General features: G+C 44.2%; 5 protein-coding genes across 5 annotated transcripts; 3 read left to right on the plus strand and 2 right to left on the minus strand.

The window, feature by feature from the left end:
• Nucleotides 1-1,009: 1,009 nt before the first annotated feature.
• On the minus strand, nt 1,010-1,341 carry H257_10935 (hypothetical protein; the record flags this gene model as incomplete). The annotated part of the gene is made up of 1 exon (XM_009837700.1): nt 1,010-1,341. One exon carries the CDS (start codon nt 1,339-1,341, stop codon nt 1,036-1,038), a length of 306 nt encoding a protein of 101 aa, XP_009836002.1. The 3' UTR covers nt 1,010-1,035.
• A 3,024-nt stretch (nt 1,342-4,365) lies between these two features.
• Nucleotides 4,366-4,880, plus strand: H257_10936 (hypothetical protein; the record flags this gene model as incomplete). The annotated part of the gene is made up of 2 exons (XM_009837701.1): nt 4,366-4,530; nt 4,599-4,880. The coding sequence occupies 2 exons, from the start codon at nt 4,366-4,368 to the stop codon at nt 4,878-4,880; spliced, it is 447 nt and encodes a 148-aa protein (XP_009836003.1).
• A 154-nt stretch (nt 4,881-5,034) lies between these two features.
• H257_10937 (hypothetical protein) lies at nt 5,035-5,653 on the plus strand (the record flags this gene model as incomplete). The annotated part of the gene is made up of 2 exons (XM_009837702.1): nt 5,035-5,343; nt 5,618-5,653. The coding sequence occupies 2 exons, from the start codon at nt 5,035-5,037 to the stop codon at nt 5,651-5,653; spliced, it is 345 nt and encodes a 114-aa protein (XP_009836004.1).
• A 911-nt stretch (nt 5,654-6,564) lies between these two features.
• Nucleotides 6,565-9,464, plus strand: H257_10938 (hypothetical protein; the record flags this gene model as incomplete). Its single annotated transcript, XM_009837703.1, has 4 exons — nt 6,565-7,340; nt 7,610-7,841; nt 8,998-9,186; nt 9,381-9,464. The coding sequence occupies 4 exons, from the start codon at nt 6,565-6,567 to the stop codon at nt 9,462-9,464; spliced, it is 1,281 nt and encodes a 426-aa protein (XP_009836005.1).
• A 535-nt stretch (nt 9,465-9,999) lies between these two features.
• Nucleotides 10,000-10,815, minus strand: H257_10939 (hypothetical protein; the record flags this gene model as incomplete). Its single annotated transcript, XM_009837704.1, has 2 exons — nt 10,000-10,286; nt 10,656-10,815. 2 exons carry the CDS (start codon nt 10,813-10,815, stop codon nt 10,000-10,002), a joined length of 447 nt encoding a protein of 148 aa, XP_009836006.1.
• Nucleotides 10,816-11,335: the final 520 nt, after the last annotated feature.

Consider the following 11,335-nt stretch of genomic DNA (forward strand, 5'->3'; position numbering starts at 1 on the left):
TGGAGGTCGTTTAAAAATTCGAGATCACAACTGTCGTCGTCCATTTCGTCATCAATGACCATGTTGTGTAATACACAGCACGTAATTACGACGTGATGAATAGCAGAACGATCCCACAACTCACATGGTCGTGTTAGCACGTGCCAACGAGCCTGCAGCATGCCAAACATGCGTTCAACGTCCTTGCGGCGTGACTCCTGGGCTTTCTGGAATGCTTTCTCCCGGAGCGACATCGCATTGGGTATCGTTTTTACAAAGACTGAGTATGGAGGGTACATTCCATCCACGAGCCAATTTGGTGCCCTTGTAGGTGTTTCCATTTATGTTGTATCGCACTTGAGGACGCCATCCTATTATTGCCTAGTTTAAATATTTTATCATTAACTTGAAAAATTTATTATTGCACCTCCAATCGAAGCATGAAATACGTTTGAACTGACCAAGACGTTGATATCGTTGTTTGCTCCAGGCATGCCAAAGTACGCATGCTAAATGCGTCCTCGCATGTCGGACATAGCCTCCAATATTACTGTCGGTCGGCCTTTGGCACCTTGAAATTGCCCAGCCCACGCCTTCGGACAATTTTTCCACGCGTAATGAGAGCAATCGAGAGACCCCAGCATTCCAGGCCAACCAACACGTTGAGCGTCGCGCAATAGCCTTTGGCAGTCTGATTCATTAGGTTCGCGTAGGCTGCTGTCCTTGTAAAGCGACTGAATCCCCGAGCAGAATCGGCGCAAGGCTTGACGCATAGTGCTCTCTCCAATTCTATATCTAACAAACCGTTGACTGTGAATTCAAGTTCATATTATTTTTGAATTTGTGTAATTATATTTGTAGCAAAATAGCTAAAATACCTGTCGTCCAGGTCGTCTATCGAGCAACCTGTCGCTAGGTATCGGACGCATGCAGCAACCTTTTGCAATGTTGAAAAACCTTGGCGTCCTATGTCACCGATTATATATGAATATCTGCTGACTATATATGAATATCTGCTGGTTATGTACTATATACACCTGTGACATCAGGTTTCTGTTAAAAGTAAGGGTCCTGGTGTGCCAGATCGTTCGCAATTTGCAGGAATAGACTCTTCCGCATTTGAAAGCGCCTTCGGAAATGGTTGTCGTCGTACGTAGGCTCGGAATCAAAGTAGTCTACACGCAGCAGTAGGTCGTACTGAGCACGGTTGCGGTCAATCTTTGGCCGTTTGCCCTTGTTGGAGCCTCTGTTACATACTTCCTTCTTCTGCGCTGCGACGACTAACCCACACAGCACTATGGCGATGACAACGTCATCATCGCCACTACTTTCGCTCTCGGAGTCCCATGCAGCCGAATCCATCACGAAGCAAGTGCAATCAATCTCCTTTACTGACTGCGGTGCGTAACCAAAACGAGGCCAGTAAAATTTGCCCTTACTGGCGCCAGTAACTCGCGTATCCGAACAAGTTATCCGGATAATGGGGGTGAAATTTACTGGTGCCGGTGCAGATGCTCTAAGGTGATTCATGTAATTCCAGGCCAGCAAATGGTCATCCATGGACTATGATTGGACAAAACTACGTACTCTTGTATCAAATACCTGTAAGATTTAATATTATGCTTGTCGTATACTATGATAGTATATAATACAATTATTATATTAGCTGCACCTCTAAATTTAATTTATTGAACACTTTATACATATCATTATTAAGAGGTTCTGAGGATTTTGTCACCCAAATCAGGCGTACATTATTCAAGTGACTTTCTGGCCGTGAATTAACAGTTAATTCGCATAGGAAAATTTCAATCGTTATCCAATCAAACGTGGTTATTATTCTTGGCCATCATCCCTGAATAATGATGCTGGCTGGAGTTCCTCGGTTCCAACGCATACAAAGGCGAGATTTGCAAGGCCCTTCAAAAAATAATCTAAAAAGAATACTATTCAATAATTTAAATAAAATAAATTATTCTATGTTATTCAGTCCTTGAGTAAATAATCTACAATTGTTCTGTATATAAATAATTTGTTCAGGTTTTTGAAGCCATAAAATAAATGATTCATTTCGACCAAATTATTCGTAGGCATTTTCAATGATCTTATTGGACCAATTGTTAGTATGAAAAGCTCCGATTGGCCCTAAGTATGTATTGAACGGCAAAAGTTAACTGCATGTACATACATGTACAGCACGTACTAGTATTGTGGATTCGGTACAGACTTCCAGACCCCGTCGAACCGAATCGAATCACGAATCGACGCTATTGGCTAACCCAATTTTGAATGGATTTGATTGGCTCTTACAGAAAGGACAAGTATATTCAACCAATCAGGACTCCAGCGTGGTTCAATATTATTGATTAGCCGAATTTTGGAAGTGCCTCTAACCACGGCGCATTACTGTAATACATAGTATTGCCTTTGATGTCGGCAGCTTTGAACGCCCTCCGTGGTATGGCTTATGCCGAGCTTATTCCTTCATTGCCGCTTTATTGCCCCAACGTCAAGAATGTATGCGCAAGATTCTTCTCTATACAAAGGGGGCCGTTGGCGACCACCGTTGTGACTAAACTAGTTGTTGGTCTCAAATGTGAACTCTGCAGAAAATCGTGCAAGGTACTTCGAAGTACTACGTAGTACTAGTACAGTACTATATAGTAACGAGCTATAGCAAGTTCATTTCATTCCGATAACAGCATACAATACCCATTGAATATTTTTTAAAAGGTTGTTTTGAATTATTTAAATAATTCATTCGCTCCGGACGCAGGGGGGAATAAATAATTCAACCGGGCAGGAGGCACAAATAAATAACTCACATGTCAGTCCATAAGTCCCTGTGAAATGAATGATCTTGTTTTCTCTTGAGCACAAATAAGTAAAAAATAGTATTTTCAATGGCCTTGGAGATTTGTACGCCTGCAGTCGGATTTGAACTTACTAGTTGGATTCTCGCCCAGCACCAATGAAGCGTTACCATCCTACCCGCTTGCAGCATCATTGTACAGATAATCTGGTTTCGGGGTTTCGCCCGCGAGGTCGACGAAATACTTCACGTCATTCTCGTGCCGGGACAATGTAGTGAGGTCCTTCGAGAGTATGTGAGGACACCGATTTCAGAGCGACGTCCTTCTACCACAAATGACATACTCATGAGACTCTAACGTTAATGCGATTCACCTCGCCACCCCAAGGCTGTCGCCATGGATGGAATGATCAAACAAACACAAGCGTATCCGGTTAGACCAGAAAACCCACCATTTATGCGGATACAGCAAGTGGGGAATCCGCTGCAAAATTGGCAAATTTTACAGCGGCTTTAATTATTTATAACAGGTTCAGTTCTATCCTTATCGAATTTGAGAGGATAGGTTGCGGATAAAATAGAACTGACGTTTGCGAAATCTGTCTAATATTGAATCACGCTGGAGTTCTGATTGGTTGAACATACTTGTGTCCTTTCTTCGATAAAACAATGGGCAAAATGGATGAAAAGCACAATACTTGAAGTATGATCAAACAAACACAAGCGCATCAGGTTACACAGAAAACCCACCATTTATGCGAATACAGCAAGTGGGGAATCCGCTGCAAAATTGGCAAATTTTACAGCGGCTTTAATTATTTATAACAGGTTCAGTTCTATCCTTATCGAATTTGAGAGCATAGGTTGCGGATAAAATAGAACTGACGTTTGCGAAATCTGTCTAATATTTCGTTTTGCCCTAATTCAAGCGGCAATCGATCGCCCAATCAAGACGGTCAGATTGGTGCTAATATGAGCAAAAACGGACAATATTTGGAATAGTTATCCCAAAATATCATCTTGTTTTATGTATGTGGCGCGGACTGCATGATAGCTTGCCAACGTGTCACAACAGTGGAGACAACTAGCGCCCATGGCGAAATGATATGTGAGAACATAGCAAGCCTAAAAATAGGACGTGTCGGGCGTAAACACATCGACCTCCCAGTGCGTATACGTACGTGCCTTTCCAGCGTCGCAGCGAACAACACTCATGTACGTTGCCTATGCCATCGAAATACCACCAAGCACCCTCAAGGACTACTACCACAACGTAGTCTAATGATGAAATACAACTCTCATGTCAAGCGCAATCTAACAGATGTGAACAAGACTACTCGCGTCAAGTAAGCCATCGACCTTGTGCATCCTAGCGACACTTACGCGTTCCATGATATGTACGACTACATATACGTGAATGAGAAGTGGTTCCATGCAACACGGATCCAATCCCGGCTATACCTGTTGCTAGGAGAAATACCCCTTCATCGTTCGATCCAGAGCAAGCGATTCATCACCAAGGTGATGTTCCTCTCTGCGGTGGCGCGGCCTAGATGGGACAACGCGAAGTCAGAATGGTTGGATGGCAAGTTCATCACCTGGCGATTTACACAACTCGTTCCGGCCGCACGGTCGTCGCGGAACCGCCCGCAGGCACAATGGAGCTGCGACCTGTTAACGTGACGCGCACTGTGTACAAGACGATGCTCATCGACAACGTCATATCTGCAATCAAGGCGGTATGGCCGGGTAGATTGCTCGAAGACTATATCCAGCAGGATAAAGCCCGCCCGCACGTTCCACCTAGCGACGCAGACATCGACAAGGCGTGAATGTCAGATTGTTGGGCGATGAAGGTGAAGTACCAACCGCCAAACTCGCCGGCCTTGAACGTGTTGGATATTGGTTTCTTCTGCGCCATCCAACGCTTCAACAGACGCACCACTCGAACATCTACGAAAACATCGTGAATTCAACGAACAACGCGTGGAATGACGTGGCCCCTTGGTCGTTGGAACACAACTTTCAACCGTGCTTGCGTGAAGTCAACGTCTGCTCCGGCGAGAACTCTGGCACTAGTAAAGATTAGTCCCCGGTCCCAAATATAATATGGTCAAGTATTTGTGTCTCCGTACTTAATCCGGATAATTACTTATACATCCGGATAAAAAGGCACTTTGACCGCCAAAAACTCCCACCGAAAAGTACTCAAGTCAGGTATTGCCCCATTTTCAAATTTGCCGATGCAGGAAGCCCAGCGAGCTGCACAGTACGACATGTCTAACGCCACGCAGTTTAAGTTCAGCACCGTCATGGCCGCCACGTGTGACGAAGCTGCCTGCACTGCGTGGTGTATGCAGGGGCTGTGTCCGTCATTCGCGAAGGACATGACCTTGAGCGGGACAAGGTGGCGATGCCGTCGTGCTTCTTGCGGTTCCATCGAGCGCAGCATGAAGTTTGGATCATTCGAAGAACGATTCAAACTTCTATTCTCCAAGGCGGTGCGGCTGATGTATGCATGGGCCTCGCGCAAGTCGCCGCCCGCGAGAGAAGTCTCAAAATTTGTCGTAATTGACATGTTCAATTTTTGTCGTGACATTTGCTCTAACGAGATATTGTCCAGCGCTATGATGGTATGTCGAATTCGATAGTACTACTCTGATCCATATTGATTGTCAGGTAGATGTAACCTTGACCTATGTATTCAAACTTTGCTTTTACCTCTCTATTCGAATAATATCAGAAACATATTATTCGAATATAGAGGTAAAGCGAAACATATATTATATTCCAGAGGTGTATACTCCAAATCCGCCGGCCTGGTAGATTCGTGGCGGAGGCGTGGAAGTGGACATGCTGTAAGGGATCCTTGACGAAAGATGACGATGTGATGTCAATACATAAAGAGCAGAACTACCTAATTAGGCGCCAAGGCGAGATGTGATCCATGGTGCGGTCCTCAGAGTGGAGGTACTGCATGGTGAAAACCTCACCATCCGTGTGGCTTCGGGTGTCGCTACAAGCCTAAAACGCACTCTACGACGTCGAACTGTACAATGGGTCTTTTGGTAGCATAGATAGTGGCAATAAGCCATGAGTGCAAAGTACCACTCTGTCCCAAATCACTGAAACGTTTGGACATTCTATTAGTTGTGAAATTAGAAAACAATCAATTTTATTAAAAAGATAACCTTATCCAGTACTGTTGAGCCAATCACAAGGGAGGTGACATAGGTACACTTAGGTGACATTGACACCTTCCTGGGAATTAAATTATACAGCCAAAGAAACCTCTTGTTTTGGATATATTTGAGACAATCTCCATACATTCTTCAAGTCCGGTGAACATATGAAAATTTTGGGTTGAGTGACTGATTTTATTTGAAGAATACAGTACACACGCAGTTTTTGGAAGAATGGCAATATAATTATATGACCTTACGGCTAAGATTCTTCTCTTTTGATTGGTAAAAGTTTCACACAAATCAAATGATTGGTCATAAAACCGCTATGTGGCGAACGTCAAACGTGTCAGTGATTTGAGACGGAGTGGTACTTAGTATTATTAGTTATACTTTTTCCAATACCTTGAACTACTGTAGTTGATTTGTTAAGTGGGAACTTTGGAAAACTGTTTAATCCAATATAATACAATATTCAAATTTGCAGGTACCTCAGCATAACGAGTCACCTCTCATAAAGAATAAATATCAAGTATACGAGAATTAAATTGAGTGCCATGTGCGCGCGAAATTTTGTTGTCAATTGCATTCATGGCGCGCGACACGACACGCCCAGTAGCCCATCGCAATGCGACTGGGAGACCGTCCATCAAGAAGGTTTCCCGGAAGGTGCCTTTTTTCAAGACTACATCCTACTCAGTCGCGAAGAAACTTTGTATTATCAATGCAGCAAGAGACACATCAATAAATGATGCGCTCGACACCTACTTCCCAGGACTCACTGGAACCCCACGGAAGACGGCGTGGAAGCGGATCTTCCGCTGGGAACAGTGCAGGCCTACCATTGAGGCGGCTGCCAACGAACCGTCCAATAGACTTAAAAAATCTATGCGACCACAAGGAACATCCACCACATTGGACAAGGCTACTGAGGAAGGCCTGGCTGACTGGGTCACCGAACTGCGTTCGGAAGGGATCCCCGTAAGCAATCTGTTGCTGCAATCACGCGCGCTTGAGGTTGCCCGAGACTTGGGGTTTGGTCCCAACGACTTCAAAGCCAGCAATGCTTGGATCCAAGGCTGCATGAAACGTTGGCGCTTCGCAATGCGGTCCAAGAGCCGTGCTGGCCAAGCGGACCTAGCACAAGGAGAAGCGAAGTTAGCCGAGTTTTCAGCGCGCATTCGCGACGTTGTAGCTACAAGGGGTGTTGAAACCATTTACAATGCCGATCAAACTGGTATCAACTACGAATACATACCAAAAAAGACAATTAACCAACAAGGCGCCAAGACCGTATGGATCAAGGGCTCTGGACATGAAAAGGATCGTCTAACAGCAATGGTGTTAGCAGATTCAAATGGCGTGAAGTATCCATTGTTTTTGGTTCTCAAAACGGGTGAGTCCAAAATTGCCGAAGTCGTTCAAGAAAACTTGTCCCAACGAAACGGTTTTGGACGTACCTTGTGGCCTGAAATTGAAGAACTCCATGAGCGCCACCCCTTCGAGGATCTTCGGCAATCCTACCGCGTGGTGGAACAGTAAAATTTCCCTTGCGTTTTTGACCTACCACTTTGGCCACCGCCGCGGAAAATCGACACTACCGCGGAAAATCGACACTACTTTGGGACGATTTTAGTGCACACTTTACCGATGAAGTTGTGCAATTGGCGGAAGAATTGAACGTCATTCTGGAAAAAATCCCTCCATCATTTACCTGGATCTGCCAGCCCGCTGACGTCGCCTGGATGAAGCCTAAGAAAAGTGCGTTACGCCGTCGTTGGGTTGAATATTTACGTACCGAGGTCCAAAACCATCGTGAAGGCAAGTTCAAGCTAACTCCGCCTGACCGATACGACCTTGTGGAGTGGGTAAACACTGCCTGGGAATGCCTACCAAAAACAACCATTGTCAACGGGTTCCGCAAATGTGGTATCATTGAACGTCCCTGCACTGAAGTTGATCCTTTTGAACCGTCTGAAATTGACGCGTTTGACTTTTCCACTTCCTTGGAGAACCTACAAGATTGTGAAAGTCTACAATTACAGGAACTTTCGAAGGACCTGGAAGACGACGAAGCAAGCGAACATGAAGTCGTCGTTGGCACTGAAGGGTGATTGGCAGGCATTTCTAGTAGATGATAGAATGTTAGAATTTGTCGAGAATGATAATGACGAGGATATGGATTTCCTGAACATTTAAATTCATCGCATAACCCTTCGTGTGAATGTCGTGAGTTCAGTGACTCATCGGAATACCAAGGTCAGGATGTCACTCCGGTATCCGGCCCAGCAATACCGATGGGCGGGCCGAGGCGAACCCATCGGCTACTGGGAGCGCGGGCCTTTTGAAATGACATCCCTTTGTGACCCGAAATCCGTACAGTAATGCCAATTCACACACACACGAAGGGCCATGGTTGCCAAAGGGTTGCCGGTTGCAGTTATCCGGATGGTATGCTCAGCACAAATTGTAAAATAATGAAACACTTTGTGATTATTTGACTATTTTTGACCACATCTAAATTTTACTGATCACATCAAAATTTGATGGACCATTGACTAGGATTCTGTTCTTTCGTTTGGTATTGGTATGTTTCCTGCAAGAAGTTATTCACTTTTAAACAACATGTCATAAAGTTTGCTTTTACAAGTGTAAGCAGCTTATGCACCTGCAAATTAGGATAACCTCTTTGATTTGTTCTTTGTCTCAATCTAGGAAATATCTAAACAAAGAGGTTAGTTGCCAATTTGATTGACTGTCATGTCGCATAAGTTCCCACTTAACAAATCAACTACAGTAACCGTAAGCTGGTGAAAAACAGCTTTTCGTCCGCTTGCGGTGGGAAAAACAAGTGCGCCGCATAAATTCGTCCAGATAGGCGGGTAGGTACTTCTCTCGAATTCCGGGTATTGTTTTGAGGAAGCGTTTGACGCGAACTTCCCACACACCCTCGATCGTCTGGGTGTGTGCGTCGGTCGCTGGATCCACGAAGTTTCCGAATGGTTCACCCAATGCTGGCAATAGCTCTTGCCGGCCAGCAATGGGTTGTTAGACAATGTGTGTCTTCCGTCCGACGACTTGTACGAACCAAATTTGTCTGACATTATCAGAGTACCTGGTCGGATGTGCTGCCCGATCATGGCAGACAAAGTTGGCTTCATGGAACGTAAGGCGCCCGAACCACTTGACAAACGTCGGGTGCTGGGCTCCGCGGTTGTATTTGGATTTTTAGTGATGTCTCGTCGATTTCAACAACCAACCGTACACCGCCAACCTTGGATATATTAATTACAGAAATAAATTTCATATAATTCGACAACCTTGGATACATTAATTACATAAATAAATATGATATAATAAATATATAATGCGTTGGGCTCCTCTCGTGTCGCTTGTGCACATGTCAGAGGAGCCCAATACACGGCGGATCTGCTGTCCGAAAGATTGAGGTAATCTTTGACGATATCGAGTTTAGGCAAACAGTCTACTAATGTGAAGTCATAGATCAAACATGCATCGATGGCGGCTAGCCAAGTTGTTCACTTGACGGGATTGTGTAGTCATGGCCATGGGGTCTAATATGCCGAAATTCGCAAGCGTTCACCCAGGGCTTAGGTAGATAGATATACCACCAGCAGAGGTGGTCATAAAATAATTTTCCAAATGAAAATATTTAATTAGCTGATATAAATATATAATCTATTTTCTATGGGAAACCGAGACAGTCGAGCCACAATGGTGGTTGCTTGGTGAAAAAAAGTCAATTTTGAGTTAGCATATCAAAGATTATTTTAATTCTTGTAATGCATGTCACGCTGAAATTTGAAACTCTAATTTTGCTAAGGGCTTGTCTGGATATCACCCCATAAAATTATGCCATAAAACATTTTGGCAAGTCTACAAAATTCCGAAGTCTCATATTCCATGAAAAAAAGGAGAAAAGGAGCTCTACGAAGTTGTCTGGATGCCAGGAGGCTGCGGGAAATGATGAACTCAAAACAAAATGTGTTAAAATGACTTAAACTACTACTTTTGGAGCGAGAAATTGCCGTGAGATGACGAATTTCCTTGGACCATGAACTCAACGATGATCACATCCTCGTCAATAGTGTCGACGCCAACATTGAACTCGAAGGAATGAGGAATAACAGGCAATGGCAAATCAACCAGCTGGGTCGACATCGGGGATGTTTGTTGATTCTGACGGTGGTTTTGCATTGCAAATGCGAATGCCTGGATCTTGGCATACGTTTTTGCTTTGGTCGCCGTGTTTTCGAGCTCCGACGTAAACTTGGACTTGATCTTGGTCAGGCCTGGAGGCCAATGGTACGAAATGACTGCAGTGGTTGGCAAAACGTCGATTGTGCACGACTTCACACCCCACATCAAGTAGACAGCAAAGCTAACAAAGGTTTGTTCGCTTTCATAGTCGAAGTAGTGGCACACGAGATAACCTGGATTTTCCAGGTTCCTCTGGTCGTCGTTGCTGTGGTTAGTGTCAAGGGCACTGTAGGCAACTCGGTTTTGGCCGAGTTGAGGATAACGCCATCACCGTCTCCAAAAGGAACAATTTCCCGTGTGGTTTTACCACGTTTCACAGTCTTTTTCATCTCTATATGTGAGATTGATTGAAAAGATGGAGTCGACATATCCGAACGTGCTGAAAGCCATCTTGGCCTTACGGAGGTGGATGTTGAACACTGCGTCACTGAACTGGTTGAAGATGTCGAGGGCGAGGGCACGAACAAACCCAGGAGAGCTTCCAGAAGAAACGGTGCCATCTTCGAACAACTGTCGCAGTACTCTCTCAGCTTCGCAGTCGCTTGTCCACTTCCGAGCCATTTGGCGATTGTGAGTTGCGCGCGCAATTCGGTTGCATGTGTACTCTATTGGGTCGATTTGAATTTTTCATGTTATGTACGATTTGATGTGAAGGCTCCTATGTACTTCTATTGAATTACCGGAATATTTATAAAACTATTTTTTACGTGACGTTAAGGAAACTTTAAAAACTTTCAAGTTTGCAGTACAGGAAACCATGCTTTATTACATCCAATGGTCTTGATATTTTGGGTATGACTAGTCGTTACCAAGTTTTCCAGGAAAATCTCATCAAAACGATCTAATAACCTGTAGCCATAGTGAAATTTGCAGTCAAAGTATGAAGTTTCCTAAGTTTCCTAGCTTTTCGCCATTGCCGAAACCGTACTTAACATGCCTCATTCTGCTTCAAATCTTGTCAGCAAGTGCAACGTATTTGTGTTATCATGAATATAAAACGTTTTAGCGTCAAATGCAATACGAAGCTCATAATCGCTAAAAGAATATAACGTTTGTCAAAGTTTCTGGAAACTTGCATGTT

This window comes from Aphanomyces astaci, assembly GCF_000520075.1.
Source record: "Aphanomyces astaci strain APO3 unplaced genomic scaffold supercont1.31, whole genome shotgun sequence".
NCBI classification, from domain to species: domain Eukaryota; phylum Oomycota; class Saprolegniomycetes; order Saprolegniales; family Verrucalvaceae; genus Aphanomyces; species Aphanomyces astaci.